This window comes from Trifolium pratense, linkage group LG6 (genome assembly GCF_020283565.1).
Source record: "Trifolium pratense cultivar HEN17-A07 linkage group LG6, ARS_RC_1.1, whole genome shotgun sequence".
In the NCBI taxonomy this organism is placed as follows: domain Eukaryota; kingdom Viridiplantae; phylum Streptophyta; class Magnoliopsida; order Fabales; family Fabaceae; genus Trifolium; species Trifolium pratense.
In genome coordinates this window covers 24,423,575-24,448,012 of record NC_060064.1, presented here as the reverse complement: position 1 = coordinate 24,448,012, position 24,438 = coordinate 24,423,575, and the positions used below count along the sequence as shown (strand labels likewise).

Sequence of the window (24,438 nt, the reverse complement as noted above, 5' to 3'; positions counted from 1 at the left end):
AGGTAATATTTTAAATTTTATGTGTTTGGTTTAATATTTATAAGGGGAGAGAAGGGGAGGGGAGGGAAGCAAAATTCTTCGTATGACAACTTTTTGCTTCCCCCAAAACTGGGAGGATTTGGAACTTTGGAAGGGAGGGGAGACATATATGTTATTATAATTTAAATTATATTGACATAATTATCCTTATATTTATTTTAAAATACCAAAATTATCCTTTACTTAGTATTTTTTTTATGTTGCTAACCTTTTTTTTTTATAATGCTAACTTGCTAATTTTCTCAAGTCCTGTTGTTAAGTTCTATATATTTCTATTCCATAAAATTCTTTTATAATGATTTCTATACAATTTTTTGTTTCGTCGACAAACAATTTTCTCATATAATTCCTTTTGCTTTACTTTCAACGTTAATTCTCTTTTTCTTTTTTTACTTTATTTTGTTATATTTGAGTTAAAAAAAAAAGACTTTGTTTTGTTATATTGAGTTCCATGATACTTTTGCCTATTCCTTTTTTTTCCGTTCTCTCTATTACACTTATATATACCAGTGGTCAAACGGGCACGTTCGTGTGATCCACATTTTTTATGTGTCCGTTTGTGTGATCCGCATTTTTTATTCTTCTAATTCATGTTAAAGTTATTCTAAAATTTTGATACATCTAATTTTGTTTTTTATGAATAGTTGGTTTTTGGAAAACAACAAATTAAGTCACACAGAGATATGGACGGATCCAGAAATTTTAGTAAGTGGGGTCAAAATTATAACGTAAAAAAATATAAATTGTTATTTATATAATTTTAACATTTTCTTATACAAAATTACTTATTTTGGTTTATTAGTCAATACTCTTAAGATATTCATTAGTATTATAAATTAGTCTTATTAATTTTATATTTATTATAATGTAATAAATTGACTATATAAAAACGATAATACCAGATATATGAGGTGACATTGCATAAATAATATTAGTATTAACTAAAAATATAATAGGTAAGTGAGGTCAGCCCCACACTAAATCCGTCTCTGCACATAGACATTGAATTAAATGTAAGAAACCATTAAAAAAAAATGTGGACATCTTTACCACGACTTTTATGCGTATTTTTCATACATATATATATTTTTTTAATGATAGAGTGTGAGCTGAGGGGCTAGGATTATTACACATGTTTATCAAATTTAATGATTGTGAAGTATTTATGCACCACGCATAAGAAAAAGACTTATGCCCGCTATGAAGGTATCAAAAAAAATAAGGGTCTTGTTAACATGTGCCCTAAGGGCACATGTTAAGATATCCAAATATAGAAACTCAACATTTAATGATGCTAGAAATTTAATGCTTCAAATGTTAAAAAGCACAAATTAGCATTTAATGATTTCTATTTTTATTTCCTTAACATGTGCCTTAAGGGCACATGTTAACATTCTCCGGTGAATCTTCAGTGTCAAATGAGACAGAAATCCGCTTAATCAGATTGACTCACTGCAACGCGACATCACAGCCGTAGGATCAAATAATAATGGTTAGTTTGATTGATTGATTACAATGTTCAGGTTCACGGGGCCGTTCACGGGCAAACTAGCTAATGTCTAAAATTCCAATTCTTTTTTCTTTCTCCTCACAAGAAACCAAATCAATTTTATATTAAACAATAATTTAAAGAAAACAATGTCTTTAACAGTTTGACCCATAATTTTTTTAAAATAAAGTGGAAAACTAATTTCAAATTATTTTGAAAAATATCTCTTAGGACAGTTTGGAAGATACATTCTGAAATTGGCCTTCACGGGATCTTTTAAATGTCCATACACACTCTATGATTTTAGAAGATATGATCTCATTGTCACAATACTTATGAAATGTGCCTAGAGACATCAACTTTTTTGTAGCATAATTTGTTTAAAAGGTAAATGACTAACACTATTTTTTAGGCTAATTAATCTTCCGGTTCTCAGGGAAAGGAGACTCTAGTAATTTTAGAGTTCGGCTGCGAAGTAAGTAAAATTTGATCAAGAAGTTATTCCATAAATAAATCGAACTCAGATTCCGAACGATCCATTCTTAACCGCTTCAACTCAATGTAATGACCAACACTTTTCCCTATTTTTTTTTTGACGCAAACACTTTTAATTACCTACTAAAAAGGCTAACTTGTTTAAAAAATAAAAATTAAAGGATTAATTGTTATAAACATCTAGTTTCAATAAATGCAAAATGTATTTGCCTTAAATGATACATAAACTTTTCCCAATTTCTCTCAGCAACCAACTTGCAAAAAAAGTTGAGTCAACTGAGTTTACCCTGCATGCTTTGTCATTTCTACATGGTCCCTTGCCCGTGATCTATCTCTGAATTCAAGTGAAGATCCAATGCAATGAGTCATAGATCACATAATAAGAAACTTGTTTTTTAGTTCATAGAAATTATTAACTAACAGCTCTCTTTAGATACTATCATTTATAGGTGAATTCAGGCGGTACACATCTTATTTAAATATGTATCGGTATACTGCTTAAGTGAATAATTCTGATAAATTCACAAATAATATTTATTAATTTTTAAATCTATCAGAATTATCCGCTCAATAGTGTATCAGTATATATCGAAATAAAATACCATAATGTTCATCACCTTCATATAATTGAAACACTTGGTAGAAACCCCCTGTGAATACACTTTCACATACATGTCCAAACCTATGTAACTTATCTAGGAAAGTGAAAATGATGGTTCATACAATAATTTTATTAGGGTACCACAAAGGTGCAGAAAAATGGAAAATAAAATAAAAAACTTAAGAACTTATATAATTCCACTAGGTGCTATTACAATAGGACTTCTAACCGTGTGTGTTCCAGCATCTTCAATCCAAACAAGATCTCCAAATGAAACATTTTCATTCTTGTACATAACATACTTTATATTAATGTAGTAACTTCGTTTCTCATTTATATAACTGAAATTTAATATATCAGGTGACACTTTCACCACAGAACCCTTTGGATATGTCAATTTAGCTCTATATGTAGCAGCACCATCACCAACATTAGTAACAGTCCTCTTAAACTTGTGAACCATTGATCTTGTTTTGTTGCTATATAATGCTATAAATGAAGGGTAATTAAGATCCAAAGAAGGGTTTTCACAATCATAAGAATTTGATCTTGTAATTGTTAAAATTTGGTTCTTTGTGAACTTCAAACCACAAAGAAAATTAACATAGTCTTGTGGTGTAGCATCATATATCAAACCTGGATTCATGGCTCTATTTGGATCAATTTCACCGGCGCCAATAGCAAGAGGCGAAGCATATTGAGAAGGATAACCATTATCCCTTATAGGATATTGTGTATTATCTAAAGGACTAGCTGTGGTTATTAATGACGATCTTATAGCCGCAACACTCCATTGTGGATGTGCTGATTTCAGAAGAGCAACAACACCGGAAACATGAGGACAAGACATAGATGTTCCTGACATGAAAGTGTAGTCACTTGATAAGTACACATTTGTGCCGATTCTAGCTGATGGTCTAGTAGGAATATAAGCTGCAAGAACTCTAGAGCCAGGCGCCATTATGTCGGGTTTCAAAATCCATGGAAAGTAATGTGAAGGACCTCTTGATGAGTAATGTGCTGCAGCTGGTGCTGGCTTTGTTCCAACAAATGTTTGTTGAAATTTAATGCTGGCTGTAGGATTCTTAATGCTTTTCGCATAGTTGATCACATATTCTGCATCTTTCGGCTTGATTACAATACTTGGTGAGTAAAGTAATCTTGTGTCAATTAAACCAGGATTATCAGAGATAAAAACTGCCCCGAACATACTTGTTGCTGCCACAACTCTGATTTGTTCAAACACCGAGTTTGTGTTTGAGTTTGACATTGATTCATCACAAAGAATGATGACTTGTTTGTTAAGTTGAGATAAGAGCTCCACTGAATTGCATGAAGAGACAGTGTTATTGTAAACAAGTGGAAGATTTTCAACTATAGCATTTGCTGGAAACAAAGTCCAACCAATAATGTTTTGACCATTTCCCAAAACAAGAGTACCAAAGGTTCTATCAATTGTGCCTGCAGCTGCTGTAATGAGCCAGGGGATACCATTGTGCAAGGTTCCAAGTTGAGGTCCTGCATTACCTGCTGAAGATGAAACAACAATCCCTTTTTCCATAGCTGCAAATGAAGCTATTGCTATAGGATCTTCAAAAAGTGGAGTATCATCAAATCCCATTGAAATTGAAATCACATCAACACCATCAATAATTGCTTGGTCCATTCCAGCCAAAACATCCGAGGCCAAACGGCCCTCTTGCCAAATTACTTTGTACATAGCAATTTTAGCTTTTGGTGCAATGCCTCTTGCTATTCCTTTTGCATAACCAAAATAAGAAGCGCCGTCAACATAGTTACCTGTAAGTCCAAAGCAGACAACTCGGTTGGTGAGCTGAGAGACATCGAAGGAGTACTAATACGGAAATCCAAAGTTCAAACTCTCGAAAGTCCGAAACTAACATGATTTACTAACATTTGTATATTAAAAAAAAAAAAAATAGTTACCTGCAACAGTTGATGATGTGTGAGTTCCATGTCCTATATTGTCTCTAGCTGAATTCATGCTAATAGTAACATTTGGATTTGAAGCAATAACACCTTTGTTGAAATATCTAGCTCCAATCAATTTGAAGTTACACATTGAAGCATTGAATTCTTGACCAATTTGACAGGTTCCTTTCCATTTGTTTGGAATTTTCTTTGTCATTCCATCATCTTTAAAGCTTTGACTCTCAGGCCACACACCGGAATCAATAACACCAACAACGATATCATCTCCGAAATTTGAAGCATGCCATAGTCCATTTGGAGAATCTAGGGAGAGAAATTCAAAGGTGTGAGTTGTGTCAATTGTAGCTGTTCTATCTTGATATGCTGCAACAAAGCCATCAATGTTCTTAAGAGTTTCTAACTCATTTGAAGTTAACAATGCACTAAATCCATACATGGCATTATCATAGGTGTACAATAGTTTCTTCTGTGCATGTTGATCAGGATCATCAAGTAGTGTTTTTGATTTTAAGGAATGAATGGTGGATTTGAACCAATCATTATGAGTCATGAAAATTTGAGGAAATAAGGATTTGTTCATATGAATTATATATGTGGAAGTCTCAGCATTGCTATGAAAGGTTATCAGAAAAAAAGGAGTAATGAGGAGAGTTGAAAACAAAAATTTAAGGTCCATTGATTATTTTTTCAAATGAACAAAGAAATGTTGTTTTGGCTATTGATTCATCTTATCATGTGACTATATAGGGAATCTCATTCTGTGGAAAGTATCAATGATGATGACATTTATGAATTATTATTTAGATATTTGTTTCCAAATGATTGGATATAAATTTTCTTGCATAACAACTAAGAAGTAATTTATGTTCAGATAATATATTATTTTTATACAAAGTGCAAAATCACATGTAACACCACTGTGTCTTTTTTTTTTTTTAACCAATGTAACACCACTGTGTCTTAAACCAATGAGATATATGTATCCTTATGGTGTCAAATCTCTCCCTTCGAACTGCCTCAACAGATGGGTTGTTATTTTTTTTTTTAAGCCGCAACAAATTTGTCATTCCATTGTTGGAGAAGTGAATAGAATAGAATGAATGAAAATTATTTTGTTCCAACTTTACCCCTATTTTTAAAAAACGAAGTAAAATTCAACATGTTCTATTTTATTATAAAATAAAATAGATTGTTTCTTTCTTTTTTTAGGTAAAAATAGATTGTTTCTATTGCTGCAATTGTTGTGTGTGGTTTTATGCAATTGTTATTATCTGCTATATGTTGTTGTTTTTTAACTTTAAAAATATGAATAACACTCTTGCCATAAAAAGAGGAGAAAGAAACAAACTGATAGAAAAAACATGAAATGAGAAATCACTTGCTGAAAATTAATTCGAACAAACACGAGACCTGTGAATGAAGAATGAAGATGTTTATTACAAGTGATTGATCCACTATATATACATGATGCGAGTCAATACTAACGACAGAAGAATGATATGCGGGAGGCCAATTCTAACATATCATATGATTTTCAATTTCTTTAAAATTTGACATGGATGATCTATATGATATAAACTATCAATCCAATGGTGAATTTTGTAAAATTTATATTCGTTATAATGATATCATGAACTTATACACCATAAAAAACATGATACAGTTGTGCATGTTAGAATTGTCCTCCTGCATATCATTCTTCTATAGTTAGTATTGACTCACATCATTTATATATAGTGGATCAATCACCTGTAATAAACAATTTTGTGAGTAATAAAAATTTCTGGCTTCTAGGCTCAAATTTCTGGCTTCTATCTTTGTGTTTCTTCTGTAACAATGGTGATTCACCATTAGTTTTCACATGGTATGAGGAATAATTCTGATATCCACCTTCGTCTTCCGCGTCAATTCTTAACTTTTTGATATAACATTTGAAACCAATATTTCCAATATACAACTATTTAAAAATTATTCCTTAAAAAAAAATCTATTTAAAAATTAATTCCCTAAATGCCACACTTTGGTCATAGTTTGACTGACTTTATTTTGCCCTATCTATTTGCGCCACACCATGTGGTGGAATTCTAAAGGAACTTATTATTATTATTATTATTATTATTATTATTATTATTATTATTATTATTATTATTATTATTATTATTATTATTATGATCAAATGACACCAAGAAATATTATTAATTTATATTCTTTTTAACAACGATTTTACAAGTAGTACTCGAAGAATAAAAAAAGGCCGTCCAAGCAGTATTCAAATAAGTTAATATATCGTTATAAAATATTCGAATATGAGCTTAATATTAATCATAGTTGGATCCAAAAGTGATGGTCTGTTAACTAGCTAGTCCTTCATCCTGTCCATGTTGCCAAAAAGTATCTTCCCTGAAGTTCACCAAGCATGTATTGGGTGCCATAATAAAGAACATACCGTCACATCTTTAGATAATCCTCTTGAACAATTAAAGTTGTCCATGAAACATAAGCCGGAGGTGAAGTAGCATATAAGTTTCTATACATTTTAGTACTTTTATAAATAATCAACACTTCTCTTTCTTCAATTTCTCTCTTCTTTTTCTTATAACAAACAACACCTCAAATCTATTCTATTTCTCACATATTTCTCTCATCTCATACTCTCTCTCACTTATTTCTCGACGATTTTACCTTGTAAATCTATACCATGATTATATCATGGATCAATAATTCTATGGATCCAGATATATCACAAAGCATCTTATGGATGAACACTATTACAGAAATTGGGAAGGAACTCAAAGATCGTTTCTACCTATAAGTAATCTTGTAATCTCAATCCAAAAAAGAGTCACGTAACTAAAATGTTTACAAAGAAGTATGCCAAAAGTTGGATTTATTTATTTCATTCGTAGTTTGAATCTTGATTCGTCACATTATAACATTCTAGTCCCCCGTAGTAATAAAAAACATTCTAGTCCTTTATGCTAGACCCAATCTGCGATGCTTGCTGCTTCCTCAATAAATTGGTATATTATCTTCATATAATTTAAAGTGCTCAAAAAAAGAGTCACGTAACTGATTTGTTGCATTCATGGAGACCATATTTAATATTTTCACCGGTCCACATGCATCTCACGTGTAGTGACAACGGTTGTAATTTCTTTCGTAAAAAAAAAAAAAACAGTTGTAATTTCTAACGAAAAAAGTTTCTTGTTCGTAGTTTAAATTTTTACTAAGGGTCCGTTTGGTAAAAATAAGCTATAAGCTAGCTGATAGCTGATAAGCTAGCTGATAGCTGAAAAGCTAGCTTATAGCTGATAGCTGAAAAGCTAGCTTATTGAAATTAAAGTGTTTGGTAAAATTAACTTTTAAAGTGGTTATTAAATATAAAATTACATAATTGATAGTGGGTAGTTTATTTTTTAGAGTGGGTAGTTATTAAATTAAAGGGTAAAAATAGAATAAAGTGTAAAAAGCTATAAGCTATAAGCTCAAATGCTACTTGAAATAGCATCTGAAAAAAAGCTATAAGCTAGTACAAAAAGCTTGTTACCAAACACCTCTAATTTTTTGAAACAAGCTTATAAGCTCATATAATAAGCTATAAGCTAGCTTATTTGTGTTACCAAACAGAGCCTAAAACTAAATTTATTTATATATATCATTAAATTCTTAATTTTTTGAATGATTTTTTACACACTTATTTAAAATATTATACAAAAATCAGTTACTAAAATTTATTTATTTTTAACATGAGATGAATTAAATATACCTAAAAAAGTGAATTAAATATTAATTTTTTAAATAACTAAAGTTCAAAATAAAAGTAACTAAAATTGTGACATATAAATCAAATTTTGAGATTGTTTTTTTTGGAGGAACTTTTTATAATGCTCTAAACTTACCTACAAAAAATTATTCAGAATGGATCAAAAACTGAATGCATGATAATTTTCAGCGTCTAAAAATATAATATAAATTAAGTAAAGAATAAATTAAAAGGTCACCATTTTGTAGAAATAAAAAAAAAAATATTTAACCCATGTTTTTATCATTGAGAAAAATTTATATGAATTGTTTAAATACGGTGTGGTATTATGGGAATCGACGAAGTCTTATGTGGACAAAAAGAAAAATAAATACTAGTATTTGGGCACAAACATAGATGAAGAAAAAAAAAAAAAGAAATTAGTGATGAATATTTTTCGAATAAATAAATAATGTGAATGATTATCTGTGTGCGCCTGAACACTACTCTCTCCATGCATACTAAATTATAAGTCGCTTTAAGAAAAAAAGTTCATTTTAAGAAAAGAATTTGTATTAAATTATAAGTAGTTTTACAATATCAATAAAGCGTTTAATATTATTTTTCTTATTATACCTTTAACTATTAATTTTTTCTTTCAACTTTTCAATTTATCTTTCGTATATTATTAATGAATGACAATTCTGTAAATTATCTTGTAATTTCTCCTTTATGTACAACATTAATAATATTTTTTAATTTATATAATATTGTCAAAACGACTTATAATTTAGTATTTATTTGTGTTTGTACTTATATTAGAATTCTTTTATGGGAACCATGTGATAGAAGTGTATGAAATTTAAAACAAGTTACATAAATGCTCTAACATGGCTTTCATGCCGGTCTTATCTACAATTGCCATATTTTAGTTGTTGGGTTCAATTTCATTGGCTTAGTGGCGCGTGTTGCAGTAGACCCCATCATAAGTCGTTTCGTGAGAGTTGAAATCCTCTCCATTTCTTATATTTTCCATTTCTTCCATTACCAAAATTTTTAAATATTTTGAGGTGTATAAATAACATTTGAACCCACTTGATGTCACTTTTTTGCATTTATATTCTCAAAACTATATAATAATGAGGAAATGGAAAGAATTGAAAATAGGGAGGATCCTAACTCGTCAAATGAGAGGATCCTAACATGTAAATCTCAAAATTTTATACCCATGCCTTCCTCTCGGTTTCATTTCCCTATTTTACTCTCATTTCAAATGAACAAATGAATAGAACAACGTTATCTTGTAACAAAATAAAACCAGGAACAATATTAGTATCTTGTACAAAAAAGAAATCAGGAATAATGTCATCTTTAGTTCAAACTACATTAACTTTTTTCAATATAAATATCATACGGTAAGATCAAACGATTTTTATATAGGTGGTTGAATACGATGAATGTGACTTTAGTTTCAAACTACCAGGTCTAATCATTTGCTTTGTTTTAGCCTTATATGATTTGTTTATGGTTTTTTCCCCCGACTCTTTGTAACTCTTTGTAGTCTACTTTGATACATCTCGTGCTGAGGAGACTGTTTTTATTATTATATATCTTATTTTGGCTTGTTCAAAAAAATATAAATATAATACGGAGTACTAGTTTATGTAGTAACATATGCATAAAATGATGAAAAATGTTATTTGAACAACTTTTTTTTGACAATTTTTTAAACAACTCTCTCTCTTTTACTTACATTATATTCTTATTCTCTCTCCATTTTTCTCTCTCCATTTTCTTTGGACAATAAGAAAAGGAGAAAAACTAAGTTGTCCCAAAAATTGTCAAAATTAGTTGTTTAAATAACATTCCTCTAAAATAATACTACATCCGTCCCTAATTATAAGACACTGTTTGACAAAAATGTACTATTCATTTACCTTGTTTTGACCGTATTTTTTTTAATAATATATAAATATAAATATTAGCAAATAAGATCTTGTTCAATTTGTTTTGATGAGTATTTTCAAAATATGAAATTTTTTATAATTTTTACTAATAGACAATTAAAGATATTAGTGATCAAAATTGTGCATTAGCGTACGTGCAGTAGTCAAACAAGGTCTTATAATTAGGAACGGATGTAGTAGTATGAATGAATATGTGTTTGTCCGGAAGGATTTGTATGAGTGGGGACATTAATGCATGTGAAGTGCGGTCATTATATCAATTTATGTTACTATTGGTTGATAAAATTTAAAAGGAGTGGGGTCCACTGACCCCAATTTAATATGTGTAGATCCGTGCCTGCATGCAAAGGTTCGAATCCTTTTAGTCCGGATTATGAACGCCCGATCCGATCTATGCTCTGTTAGGAGAACAAGTCATCCCTCAACTCAACAACAAAAAACCGCAAAGGAATTTTCGTGAGCATTAAACTCATGTATAGTCTTTATCGCTTAGGAACCTCTGCTCTATGGCTCGCTAGAGTTAAATCAAGCTATTGATCATATTCATCCTTCTTCGACCGATGAAAGTACTAACTTCCTACATTTTTTATATTGATAGAGATTCCCAGATTCCCGCTAGTTCAACAAGACTTGTAAACAGAAGAAGCTCCTGACCATTCAAAGTAGTCATTCTTGAAAAACAATGCATGACATTTGCACTCTTTCACGGTGAGACCGACTAGGTCGCTTACGATCCAGCCTCGATCTTTGAAGACTTGAAGGACTAGTGTCCAATCCAAACGGTAAAGAAAGAAGGGCAAAAGAAAGCCCGTAGAAGTCTTTAAGGTCCCTCTGTCCGATAAGAAAGATAATAGCAGCAAAATAAATATTCGGAGCCAGAAAATTCTCTCAACATTAGAGAATGAAAAACCACGAGACCAATCCAGATAAATAGATAAATTTTTCACTATAAATTAATAATTAATAATAGGTACACAAAGGTGGAACCAATCAACAATTCAACTTTCACACAAGTGGGTAAACTAATACGGTCTATAGAGAGATTTAAACCACAAAAATCTAGCTAGGTGATAGAAAACACAAACTCTAGTTGTAGCTCAAAATAAATAACTTTGCTACTTCAAAAAAAAAAAAACTTTGCTACACACTCATTATCTAGGAAGCACCGACACCTCTATGATTAGGTGTGTCGCTATGTCCGACACGTGTCGGTGTCCGACACTCTTATGAAACTCGTCCGACACGTGTCGGATAGCTCATATCGGTGTCGGAAAAAATTCAATTTTTCCTTTAGTTTGACACTCCTTTGATCGGTGTCCGACACCTGTAAGACACTCGTATGACACGTGTCGGACAAGTGTCCCAAAAATAATTATTTTTCTTTGCTTATACTCTCCTTAGGCACATATCAGACATATCTACAAGAGTTAAAGATGTGTAGAAACAAATAGATCAATGAGGGATTGAAGACATTACATTTTGATCACGATATTTTAAGTTTTTTCGATCGTAGATGGATAAATAAAGGTAAAATACTATCATATCTTGTTTTAATTTTTTTTTTAAAAATAACTTGCTCAAATTAGATTTACATGTATATATTTTGATTCTCAATTTATGTTTTATAAATATGTAGCGGTGTCGGTGTCCTATATTTTTTACATTAGCGGTGTCGTGGTGTCCGTGTCGTGTCGCGATGTTCGTGTCGGAGTCCGTGCTTCATAACTCATTATCACTTAAAACCCAAAATCTTCTCTTTGTTCTCTAACTGTCTGCGCCGCAACTATTTCACAAAGAATAATGCTAGCAACACACTCTTTAACCAACACACTCTCTTTTATTGGTTGAAATTCACATGGGTCCCATAAAAAATGTGGACCCATATAAATTTTGTGGGACCCATATAAATTTTAACCAATAAAAGAGAGTGTGTTAGAGTATGTTTGTTAAAGAGTGTGTTGCTAACACTCCTCTCTTAATGCCTTCAGTTCTCACGTTTTTTTTTTTTTTTGATAATCTTCAGTTCTCACGTTGTTACGTTGTTACGTGACACACACATATATATGGTGTGTTCAAATTAGGGATTAATGAATCCCATTCCTTTTTTTTTCCGATGTTTTCTCTCCCAACCCCTCTCAATTCTTTTATACCCCCTGAATTTCCATTTTTGTCTTTGGGGGATACTGCGGTTTATACGAACCGAAATAATATGACATGCTGATAAATTTCGGTAACCACTTACCGAAATCTGGGACATTTCGGTTCGCAGGTACCGAAACAATTATTTCGGTAAACTGCTACCGAAAATGGCCTAATTCCAGCGACCAACGTACCGAAATCTATCACATTTCGGTTCGCAGGTACCGAACAAGCTGACATTCATTTTCTGTGTACCGAAAACGCTAATGTTCGGTTCGCAGTTACCGAAATGGTCTAATATTTAGCTTCGGTGAATATATTACAAAAATTTGTTATTGTTTTTTTTAAAAAAAATTGAATTTTAATCCGTGTTTGACACGGATGTCCATACAAATTTTGTATATATAAAGCCTCTTTCCATTCTAACAAAAAGAACAACAATAACAAACACTTAATATTTGTTCTCTTTGTTTCCCTTTCAAACCAAACTTGTGATCATAAAAACCAAAGTATTACAAAAATGGACACAATGTTAAGCTCTTTAGACTTAAGCAATCCAACCGGCAATGACGTCGTTTCATGCTTAAAACCAAACGGCACAGCAACGACCCAACCGTCGTCAACTTCAACGGCAATTTCTTCCGCCAATGCTACTCTAGGCCGCCACCTAGCACGGAGGCTAGTTCAAATCGGAATCACCGACATTTTCTCAGTTCCCGGTGACTTCAACCTTACACTTCTCGACTACCTAATTGACGAACCAATGCTTAACGTAATCGGTTGTTGTAACGAGCTCAATGCTGGATACGCTGCTGACGGTTATGCTCGTTCACGCGGTGTCGGAGCTTGTGTTGTTACGTTCACTGTTGGTGGACTTAGTGTTCTTAATGCTATAGCTGGTGCTTATAGTGAGGATTTGCCGCTTATTTGTATTGTTGGTGGACCTAATTCCAATGATTATGGAACTAACAGAATTCTTCATCATACCATTGGTGTGCCTGATTTCAGCCAAGAATTGAGGTGTTTTCAAACCGTTACTTGCTTCCAGGTTGGTTCCAAATTTACAATCTTTTACTTTTTGGTTTCACTTGTCTTCAAATTTTTAAATTCCAGAATGATTGAACATGGAAAAATGTTTAAAATGTGGAGAATTTGTGAATTAACTTCCGATATTAATTATAAGCAAATATTCACTTTTTCATATTAATCGAATAATTAATGTAATTGATAGGATCATGATTACCTGCCATAAAAAAAGCATGCAGTTGCACGCTATTTTGAATCCTAATCGTTCATTTATAATTAATCAAATGTTTTAGGTTCGATTCCTGGTTTGGGCATGCACCAGTGTTAAAACTTTTAGGGAGAGGTTCCTACCCATTTGACGAAAAAAAAAAAACTATAACCTGGTGTAAAAATAAAAGCAATTTTACAATCTTTTGAATATTTATAACCGGACAACTCAATTACATATTAATAAAATCAACTATAAATAACCCCAAATGTCGATTTCAAATTAAATGTTTAGAAATAGTAACTGTGTGACGTAGTTCCTGCGTCTAATCCAGATTCATATTTGGTGACCATTAAAAATAAAAACTCAAAAAGAATATTTGTTTATAATTATGGTCGTAACTTGTATTTAATCAGTTTTTTTTTTCTACCAAAATTATTTTGTGCATAAGAAATTTCAAATGACATCTGTAGTAAAAAAAAAATGACACCTTAAAATTAATAATTTGAAATTTCTTCTTTACACTATTTATTAGTTGGATGTTTGTAAAAAATGGTTTTTGGAGATTATTTTGATTGTGGTTTGATTTGATAATAGGTTGTGGTGAATCATTTGGAAGATGCTCATGAAATGATTGATAAAGCAATCTCAACTTCATTGAAAGAGAGCAAGCCTGTTTACATAAGCATTAGCTGTAACTTGCCTTCAATTCCTCACCCCACTTTCAGTCGTGAACCTGTCCCTTTTTCACACACTCCCAAGCAAGTTTTTTTTTCTCCCTTTGTTCTTTTTTAGTAACTAGCTTGTATTTGGTTTCACATAGAAATCATACAAAGTAACTAACATTTTGAGTTAGGTCGAAAAGTTTACGGCAAATTTGACGGTGAGTTTGGCAGATCACAGTGATCCGTTGTGATTTTAGTGAAAACTACACTTTGTAGCTTTAACAGAATCATGATGTCACTTTTAAAACTCAGGAAGAGTTTGCAATCCATTTGGGTCCCACAAGGCTCGAGGGATTAGTCTCTGCAGTTGCGCACAGATCTACCCAATTTATGCCCAAAAAAAAAAAGAATAATCATGGTGTCACTGTTATTTAGCCAAACACATTGTTAATCAAAATATACAATTTTAATGAAAATCATGTCTGGCAAACTTTGACCTAAACATAATTATTAGGCGCCTAATTATTAATAATTTTGTGGAGGAACCAATTATTGGAAATGTGGATTATTAGTATTTTCTCTAATTTTTGTTTATTTTTTTTGCTTTGGGGTGTTTTGTAGATTAACTAACCAGATGGGGTTGGAAGCAGCAGTTGAGGTAGCAGCAGAGTTTCTCAACAAAGCAGTGAAACCTGTACTAGTTGGTGGTCCTAAACTTAGGGTGGCAAAAGCATCTGATGCCTTTGTCGAACTAGCAGATTCGAGTGGTTACGTATTTGCCACAATGCCATCAGCTAAAGGGATGGTCCCAGAGCACCATCCCCAATTTATTGGAACTTATTGGGGTGCAGTGAGTACTGCATTCTGTGCGGAGATTGTGGAATCAGCTGATGCATACTTGTTTGCGGGTCCCATTTTCAATGACTATAGTTCTGTTGGGTATTCACTTCTTCTCAAGCAAGAGAAGGCGATTATTGTTCAGCCCGATCGGGTTGTCATTGCTAATGGACCTGCATTTGGATGTGTATCGATGAAGGATTTCCTCAAGGCACTCACTAAGCGTCTCAAACATAACAATGCTGCATATGAAAATTACCATAGGATATTTATCCCAGATGGGAAACCTTTGAAGTCTGCACCAAAAGAACCTTTGAGAGTTAATGTTATGTTCCAACATATACAACAGATGTTATCTAGTGAAACTGCCGTGATTGCTGAGACAGGGGACTCATGGTTTAACTGCCAAAAGTTGAAATTGCCGGAGGGATGTAGGTAAGTGTTTTGGGAATGTGATTTGTTATATTTTTCCATTTTTTGTTCATGTTGTGGATGGTGCTGATAAAGTCTTGTTGGCAGGTATGAGTTTCAAATGCAATATGGCTCAATTGGATGGTCTGTTGGTGCAACTCTTGGCTACGCACAAGCGGTCCCAGAGAAGCGAGTCATTGCGTGCATTGGTGATGGAAGCTTTCAGGTTGCATAAACTACTTAAATCATGATTACATTCAAAATGTAATTTATTCTTGAACATGGTTTTTTACCTTTGTCTTTAATGATTTATAGGTAACTGCTCAGGATGTATCTACAATGCTGAGATGTGGTCAGAAAACCATCATCTTCCTGATAAACAACGGTGGATACACCATTGAGGTCGAAATTCATGATGGACCATACAATGTTATAAAGAACTGGAATTACACTGGATTGATTGATGCAATTCACAATGGCGAAGGAAAATGTTGGACTACGAAGGCGAGTCTTTTAACTTTGTAATATATATTCCTCAAACTTCTGTAACATGGATATAAATGTTGATTCACGCGTGCTTTATTTTTCAGGTGTTCTGTGAAGAGGAGCTTGTAGAAGCAATTGCCACAGCAACAGGACCAGAGAAAGAGAGCTTATGCTTCATTGAAGTGATTGTTCACAAGGATGACACTAGCAAAGAGTTGCTTGAGTGGGGTTCCAGGGTCTCTGCTGCCAATAGTCGTCCTCCAAATCCTCAGTAAACTTCAGAACCAATCTATTGTTGCTAGAATGCTGAAATTGTAATCTGATTCTAAAAAAATAAGAGCTCTTTTAGTTGGGATTTACTTTTATTGATAGATTTCTTGTTTATGTATGTCTTGATCCTCTAAGTTATGACCACTGTATTGCACTTACCGTGCGTTTAAGGATATGAGAGGATCTCCATATTGTTTTCGCGGGGTATCCCGTTAATTGCCAGCCCGAAAGGGGACGATTGCAAATGGTTATCCCATTGTCTATAACTTGTTTTAAATATATTTTCACATAATAAAAGTATGATTGGATTGGGTTAGGAACCTTTTGCTTGTGATGAAATCTATGATCCTCGGATGATTTTATTAAAAACATATTGCCTACTTTGCTTGCTTGATACATCCCTCACATAAAGCAAACCATATCTCCAATATTCTCTTCATATTTGTTTTATTTCTATTTCTCTAATTTTTCGAATCTCTATAAATAAGTTTTATGTTGTCTCTTCTTAGTCTCCGGTGATCGATACTCTTTTAAATATGATCCATCGTTAAAAATATTTAAACTTTTGCAAGAAAAATTTCTATAGTGTACTAAACATTACTGCGCAAAAAATTCAAAATTTTGAAAGATATACATAAGTTTACTGAAGAACACGACCAAAATTTATAACAGAAAATATGTGATTACTAATTTTTTTTAAAAAGAAGTAAAAATGAAATTGAAATTTGAAATATTTTTACGAGTAAATTAGGATTTATTTCTTTTGGGTAAAAAAAAAAGGGGGTTAAATCCTTTTAAACAACGGGTGAGATGCATTAGAATGGACGGTAGCGATTTAAAGAGTGCACCGGCTGAAAAAGAAAAGGGGTTTGCATTGCGTACGTATTGTTACTAGGCTTAGGCTGAAAGAAAAGGAATAACAGTTGAGGAATGGAAGATACGATAGATAGAGTTAGTTGTTATTTAGAAGAGTGCATGCGTTTTTGATATATATATATATATATATAAGTCTCCTTCCATTTCTAACTTGAAACCATTGAACAACAAGAAACACAAGCACTTCATATTTGTTCTCTTTATTACCCTTTTAAACCAAACCATTACCAAAATGGACACAATGTTAAGCTCTTTAGACTTACACAAGCCAACAAGCAACCACGTTGTTTCATGCTTAACACCAACCAGCAGCACAACAACGATCCAATCGTCGTCCACGGCGATTTCCTCCGCCAATGCTACTCTAGGCCGCCACCTAGCACGGAGGCTAGTTCAAATCGGAATCACCGACATTTTCTCAGTTCCCGGTGACTTCAACCTTACACTTCTCGACCACCTCATTGCTGAACCAAAGCTTAACGTAATCGGTTGCTGTAATGAGCTTAACGCTGGGTATGCCGCCGACGGTTACTCTCGATCACGTGGCGTCGGAGCTTGTGTTGTTACGTTCACTGTTGGTGGTTTGAGTGTTCTTAATGCTATAGCTGGTGCTTATAGTGAGGATTTGCCGCTTATTTGTATTGTTGGTGGACCTAATTCCAATGATTATGGAACTAACAGAATTCTTCATCATACCATTGGGATATCTGATTTCAGCCAAGAATTGAGGTGTTTTCAAACCGTTACTTGCTTTCAGGTTGGTACCAAATTTACAATCTTTTACTTTTTTTGTTTGACTTTTTTCAGTAGTGGACTGGACCAAGTTAAGATCATTTTTCTGGGGACCACCTAATCTGGTTCGGAGTTAGTTTTGACATCGAGTGATTTCAGCCTCTTCTCGATCACAATTATGAAGTAATTTGTTAATAGTTAAATATGTTTTTAGTCTATGAATTTTTATGATATTAATAATGATATGTTTTTGTTATGAAGTGATATGTTTTTAATGATATTAATAATGTTTTGAGGACTAAAAATAAAACTTTGTATATCTAGAGGACTAAAACATATTTAATTTTTTTTATTAAATATAAGAAATTTCAAATCACACCTAAAGGTAGAAATTTGGAATATCTTATATTTTTTTTATTGTCAAAAAATAAAAAATCACACCTAAAGGTAGAAATTTGGAATTTCTTATAATTTTGCAAGTTGATTCCCATATTTTCTTCAAAAATTTCAAATTGATCTGCTGTTTACACTGATTTTTGGCAAATAACCGCTAGTTTAAATTAATTACTTGAGAGATCAACTAGTAAATCTCGGGACAAGTGTTTGTGCGTTGGATTAAAAGAGTTTTGAATGTTCATCATTAAATGCAACATTAATTTGTAATAAAAGGGTATTTAAAGTAAAAGGTTTTAAAGGTAAAGGTTATGAAAAGAAACATGTAAATCATAAATTGAACATAAATGACAAGAAAGTTCACTCGAATGAGAGAACCATTTAAATGCAATAAGAGAAAACTTCAGAAGTAAAGACTTTGTAAAAATCTAACTTTGCATTGAAATGTAAATATTTACAAATAAGAAATAATGGTTCACTGATTCATACATGTTTCTCGTTGTACTCATTTCTCGCTTTAGCATGGATACTTTGAGTTTTTGAGAGTTTGTGTATGTGAATTGTGACCCTTATTTCGACTTACAAACTAGTATTTATAGACAACATAAGTAACTGCTATGTTATAATAATAGTTTTCTGCCACGCGTCCTTCTTCATTTGAAATGAAACAATGCTTTGAAACGCTGCAACCGTCGAAATCGAATCGTATTTCAAAAAATGAAAAGATTTTCTAAGTCCACAATCATTAGTATTTCGATTTCCTAACTGCAATCGAACACCAGACGATCGAAAGGCAATATTTCCTTATAACAAAGGAAACTAAGTTATCCTTCTATCTTTTGCCTTTTTAACTTAGAAATAGGACAATGAATCCATCCTTTTCAAAATACTTTCCATTAGAACTCTCTTATTCTTAAAGATATTACCCTTAACTTTCATAAATGAGATGATTAAATATAATTTCTCTTGTTCTTGAAGACATTTATGTCTCACTTTATGAAAGCTGAAATTAATGAACTTTGATAGAGTCAAAGTCTTTGGAATCAAAGATAAAAACATATTTTAGCTCGACTAAAATATGGGATAACACCTGCTTATAAATTTTCAAAAATTGCAAATTGGTCCTATTTTTCAAATTTGATATAAAACTTTAAAATTTGTAAACATAGCCCAAAAATATTAACAATGAAACTTTTTATTAATTGGTTTAAATAAAAACATTTAGAAATGAAGAAATTCAATTGAATCATTTGAATTGACTAGAAATCTAAATTCTTTAAAATTTGTTATTACATATTCAAAAACTGGCTTGATTTGTATGATGCCAATTTTATCTTTGTAGTATTTTCATTTAGTTGTTAATAGTGGCGCTATAGCGCTAAGAGGAATTTTACCTTATCATTATTGTTTTGCAATACTATGTGTATTTAGTATAAAGTGTTGTCAAATGGGGGTGATTGTTTTTGCTATAGTGTAGCGGAATTTGAACAAAACTTATACAACTACCACTGGTTTTGTTGCACTCTGTGAAGTTGATGAGTTAATTGTTTGTAAAAAAAGGGTTTTGGTGATTGTTTTGATTGTGGTTAGTTTTGATAATAGGCTGTGGTGAATCACTTGGAAGATGCTCATGAGTTGATTGATACAGCAATCTCCACTGCACTGAAAGAGAGCAAGCCTGTTTACATAAGCATTAGCTGTAACTTGCCTGCAATTCCTCACCCAACTTTCAGCCGTGAGCCTGTCCCTTTTTCGCGCGCTCCCAAGTAAGTCTTTCACATAGAAATCATATAAAGTAACTGAATTTTTTTTTTTAGGTTGAAAAGCTTACACCAAACTTGATGGTGAGTTTGGCAGAATCACAGTGATACATTGTGATTTTAGCAAAAACTACACTTTGCAGCTTTAACAGAAACATGGTGTCACTGTTATTTTGCCAAACTTACTGTTAATCCAAACATGCATGTTAAAAGAAAATCATGTTTGGCAAACTTTGACCAAAACATACACTTAATTGTTAACTGTTTTGTGGCGGAACCAATTATTGTAGATTGACTAACCAGATGGGGTTGGAAGCAGCAGTTGAGGCAGCAGCAGAGTTTCTTAACAAAGCAGTGAAACCTGTACTAGTAGGTGGTCCTAAACTGAGGGTGGCTAAAGCATCCGATGCCTTTGTCGAACTGGCCGATGCGAGTGGTTACGTATTTGCGGCAATGCCATCAGCTAAAGGGATGGTCCCCGAGCACCATCCCCATTTCATTGGAACTTATTGGGGTGCTGTGAGTACGGCATTCTGTGTGGAGATTGTGGAATCAGCTGATGCATACTTGTTTGCTGGCCCAATTTTCAATGACTACAGCTCTGTTGGGTATTCACTTCTTCTAAATAAAGAGAAGGCAATCATTGTGCAGCCCGAACGGGTTGTGATTGCTAATGGACCGTCATTTGGATGTGTGCTGATGAAGGATTTCCTCAATTCACTTGCAAAGCGTCTCAAACACAACAATGTTGCATATGAAAATTATCGTAGGATATTTGTCCCAAATGGGACACCTTTGAAGTTTGCACCAAAAGAACCTTTGAGGGTTAATGTTATGTTCCAACATATACAACAGATGTTGTCCAGTGAAACAGTTGTGATTGCTGAGACAGGGGACTCATGGTTTAACTGCCAAAAGTTGAAATTGCCTGAGGGATGTAGGTAAGTGTTGAGAGAATGCGATTTGTTGTAGTTTTCAATTTTTTCTTCCTGTTGTTTACGGTGCTGATAATATCTTGCCTCCAGGTATGAGTTTCAAATGCAATATGGCTCAATTGGATGGTCTGTTGGTGCAACTCTTGGATATGCACAAGCGGTTCACGAGAAGCGAGTCATTGCTTGCATTGGTGATGGAAGCTTTCAGGTTTGTCTTACATAAATACTTAAAACGTGATTTCAAATCAACATACATGGTATTTATTTTATCTTTCTCTTAAATTCTTTGCAGGTAACTGCGCAGGACGTATCAACAATGCTGCGATGTGGTCAGAATACAATCATCTTCCTTATAAACAACGGCGGATACACCATTGAGGTTGAAATTCATGATGGTCCATACAATGTTATCAAGAACTGGAACTACACTGGATTGATTGATGCAATTCACAATGGCGAAGGAAAATGTTGGACTGCCAAGGTGAGTTTCTTGACATTGTGATGTATACCCCTCAAACCGTCAAACTTCTACTTAACATGGATATATATATAATTGCTGATTAAGTGCTGATTCATGCATGGTTATTTCAGGTATTATGTGAAGAGGAGCTAGTTGAAGCAATTGCTACAGCAACAGGACCAAAGAAAGACAGCTTGTGTTTCATTGAAGTTATTGTTCACAAGGATGACACTAGCAAAGAGGTGCTTGAGTGGGGTTCCAGGGTCTCTGCTGCCAATAGCCGTCCCCCAAATCCTCCGTAAACTTCAGAATCAGTCTATTGTTGCTACATTGCTGAAATTTCAATTTGATCGGAAATGTCACTGATACTTTAGCTATATATTGGAGAATCGGTGCTTCGGACTGAGTTTTCTAGAACATGTTTGATATGCTTTGCAGTGATTTAGGAAGAACTTTTTTGCTTTAGCAATGAAATTGGGGTCATTTGTATTCTGGTGTCTTTTTTTTGGATAGTGCATTGCATGGCCCAAGTACAATAGTTGAAGTTGTAAGTTGTACTATGTATAATAGTTTGGTGGGCTTCTGTGTGTTCAGGTTTGGTTTCGTTTGCGGGAAAGCTTCAAAAGCAAACATATTGAATAGAAGCTTATGTTCCATTGTGCCTGTTTAAAGCACTGTGTTTCATAGTCCTTTAGGAGAATGGTGAAAGCAATCTTGTAATCTCAATCAAAGTGTGGTAGACAAACATTTTGTTTAATGAATTGTTGTTTGATCATTTCCTGCAATTTTATGGCATATTTTTCTGTCAACTGCTCTGGTATATAAACCGAAACACCAAAGCAATGATATATAGTCCATTGTGAATATGTTTACATAGAAATATGCCAAAAGTTGGATTTATTTATTTACTCATTCGGAGTTCGAACCTTGATTTGTCACATTATGAGATTTTAGTCTTCTTAATTTAAATTTTGCTTCAAAAGAGTCGCTTAACTGATTTGCGTATTGATGGAGACCGTATCCCCACGGGTCCACATCGCTAGTAGTGAGAATAGATCTCCATGAATGATTTTCACATGAGAGGATAATGTGTAATCTCTCACCATTAAATTTTTATCTCTTCTAAATTTTTTATATGTTTTTCTCTCATTTGAAAAGGTGAGAGATTACACATTATCTTCTCATGTAAAAAATACACATGAGAAGATTCATTTCCTACTAGTAGTACATACACACATAAATGGTTACTTGAAATTTTAAAAATAAAATTATAGATATGACAAGACAATAAGATACTTTAACTGAACCTGAAATATTTGACAATAGAAAAAACTTAAAAAAGATTAAATTCACAAAGTCCACAATAATTTTGTCTGTTTGTTTTGGAAGACTTTTGGAAGGAAGGAAGTTTCTTATTAGCTGTGTATGTGGAACTCACGCCGTTCACTTTTCTTCTCTCAGCCTGTTCTTGACAATGTGGATCAAATTGAGCAGCTCCATGAATTGGAAATCAAACATGTATTGCTTCAGCCAGAAAGTAGAATAATCATAATCACTAGAGATGAGCATATTCTTAAAGCATATGGAGCAGATATAGTTTACGAGGTCGAATTGATGAATTGTAATGAAGCTCATAAACTTTTGTGTAGAAAAGCCTTCATAAGTGATTATTCAAGCAGTACATTTGCAGAGCTGATTCCTGAGGTTTTAAAATATACTCAATGTCTTCCATTGGCAATTAGAGTAATAGGTTCTTTCTTGCATTCTCGAAATGCCAAGCAGTGCTTCAGGTAAGTTATGATGGACTAGATGAGGAAGATAAAGAAATATTTCTGCACATTGCTTGTGGATTGCAGCCTGATATTGGAATTCCACTTCTTGCTGAAAAATCACTCATAACCATTAAAAATGAGGAAATTCATATGCATGAAATGTTGCAAGAGTTGGGGAAGAAAATTGTTCGAGGACAACATCCAGATGAGCCTGGATTTTGGTGTAGGTTGTGGCTTTACCGGGATTTCCATCATACGATGATGACCAAAAACGTAACATATCTCTCCAAACATATTTTTTTATTTTCATTAAAATATATCTTCAAATTAAAAATAATTATTTTATATTTCTAACAAAAATAATGTACTTCATATTGTTTTGATACATGATTTTAGGGTAAAGGAAAGAATAAGTCTGGAAAAACTTGTGTAAGGTCAAACTAACAACTTATTCAATGTAAGGTCATGTGTTTCTTCAGTTGATCGTTATCTTAGGATTGGATGTAGTTCTTCTATGCATTATGTGTGTGAGTGTTTGTCCAACATGGTTTTTAACAGACTTGATTCTTTAAAATTGATTTGGTTAAATTGAGTTTGATAACACAATTTATCATTCAATGTTTTTAGAAGTAAACTTGATGTAAAGTTTTTAACCTAATGCAAAAGTACTTTTTATTACTTCTAGTCAAACCAATGTTGCAAGCTAAATCAATCGTTGCATGGCAGTAGGGTGGGATGGGTAGCTCAACTGGTTAAGTTAATTGAGCTAAGGGTTAAAGAGTTGGAGTTGGGGATCTTACAAAGCTTAGATTCTTAAGCTTGAGAGGCTGCACAAATCTTGTCAGGATACCTGACAGCTTTAACAATATGACATTTCTTATGACATTGGATCTATGTGGCTGCTCTAAATTTACGAATCTTCCACTAGGATCTACATTTAATTCTCAAAATCAACAACCTTTGATTTTTCTTGACTTAAGTTTTTGCTATATTTCTAAAGAACCTGATGGTATTGGAAAATTAAGGGGTTTAGAGAGACTGAATTTACAGGGCAATAACTTCACTGGACTAGCTTTTACCATCCGAAGACTTTGTGTATAACCGGTCTTTGTGTGCTAGTTAACTATGGCTTTTACTTGCTTAAAAAAAAAACAAAAAGTGCAAAAGTATCTATTTTAGCTA

The 24,438-nt window shown here is 33.0% G+C and overlaps 3 protein-coding genes across 3 annotated transcripts; 2 read left to right on the top strand and 1 right to left on the bottom strand.

The window, feature by feature from the left end:
- Positions 1–2,719: 2,719 nt before the first annotated feature.
- Positions 2,720–5,421, bottom strand: LOC123891561 (subtilisin-like protease SBT3). Its single transcript, XM_045941437.1, has 2 exons — positions 4,572–5,421; positions 2,720–4,424 (listed from the first exon to the last, which is right to left on the bottom strand). The coding sequence occupies exons 1-2, from the start codon at positions 5,251–5,253 to the stop codon at positions 2,812–2,814; spliced, it is 2,295 nt and encodes a 764-aa protein (XP_045797393.1). The 5' UTR covers positions 5,254–5,421; the 3' UTR covers positions 2,720–2,811.
- A 7,448-nt stretch (positions 5,422–12,869) lies between these two features.
- LOC123889856 (pyruvate decarboxylase 2-like) lies at positions 12,870–16,648 on the top strand. The gene is made up of 6 exons (XM_045939361.1): positions 12,870–13,473; positions 14,257–14,420; positions 14,946–15,596; positions 15,681–15,798; positions 15,888–16,076; positions 16,163–16,648. Exons 1-6 carry the CDS (start codon positions 12,946–12,948, stop codon positions 16,331–16,333), a joined length of 1,821 nt encoding a protein of 606 aa, XP_045795317.1. The 5' UTR covers positions 12,870–12,945; the 3' UTR covers positions 16,334–16,648.
- A 733-nt stretch (positions 16,649–17,381) lies between these two features.
- LOC123889861 (pyruvate decarboxylase 2-like) lies at positions 17,382–21,980 on the top strand. Its single transcript, XM_045939370.1, has 6 exons — positions 17,382–17,961; positions 19,932–20,095; positions 20,380–21,030; positions 21,115–21,232; positions 21,317–21,505; positions 21,616–21,980. Exons 1-6 carry the CDS (start codon positions 17,437–17,439, stop codon positions 21,784–21,786), a joined length of 1,818 nt encoding a protein of 605 aa, XP_045795326.1. The 5' UTR covers positions 17,382–17,436; the 3' UTR covers positions 21,787–21,980.
- The last annotated feature ends 2,458 nt before the right edge of the window (positions 21,981–24,438 follow it).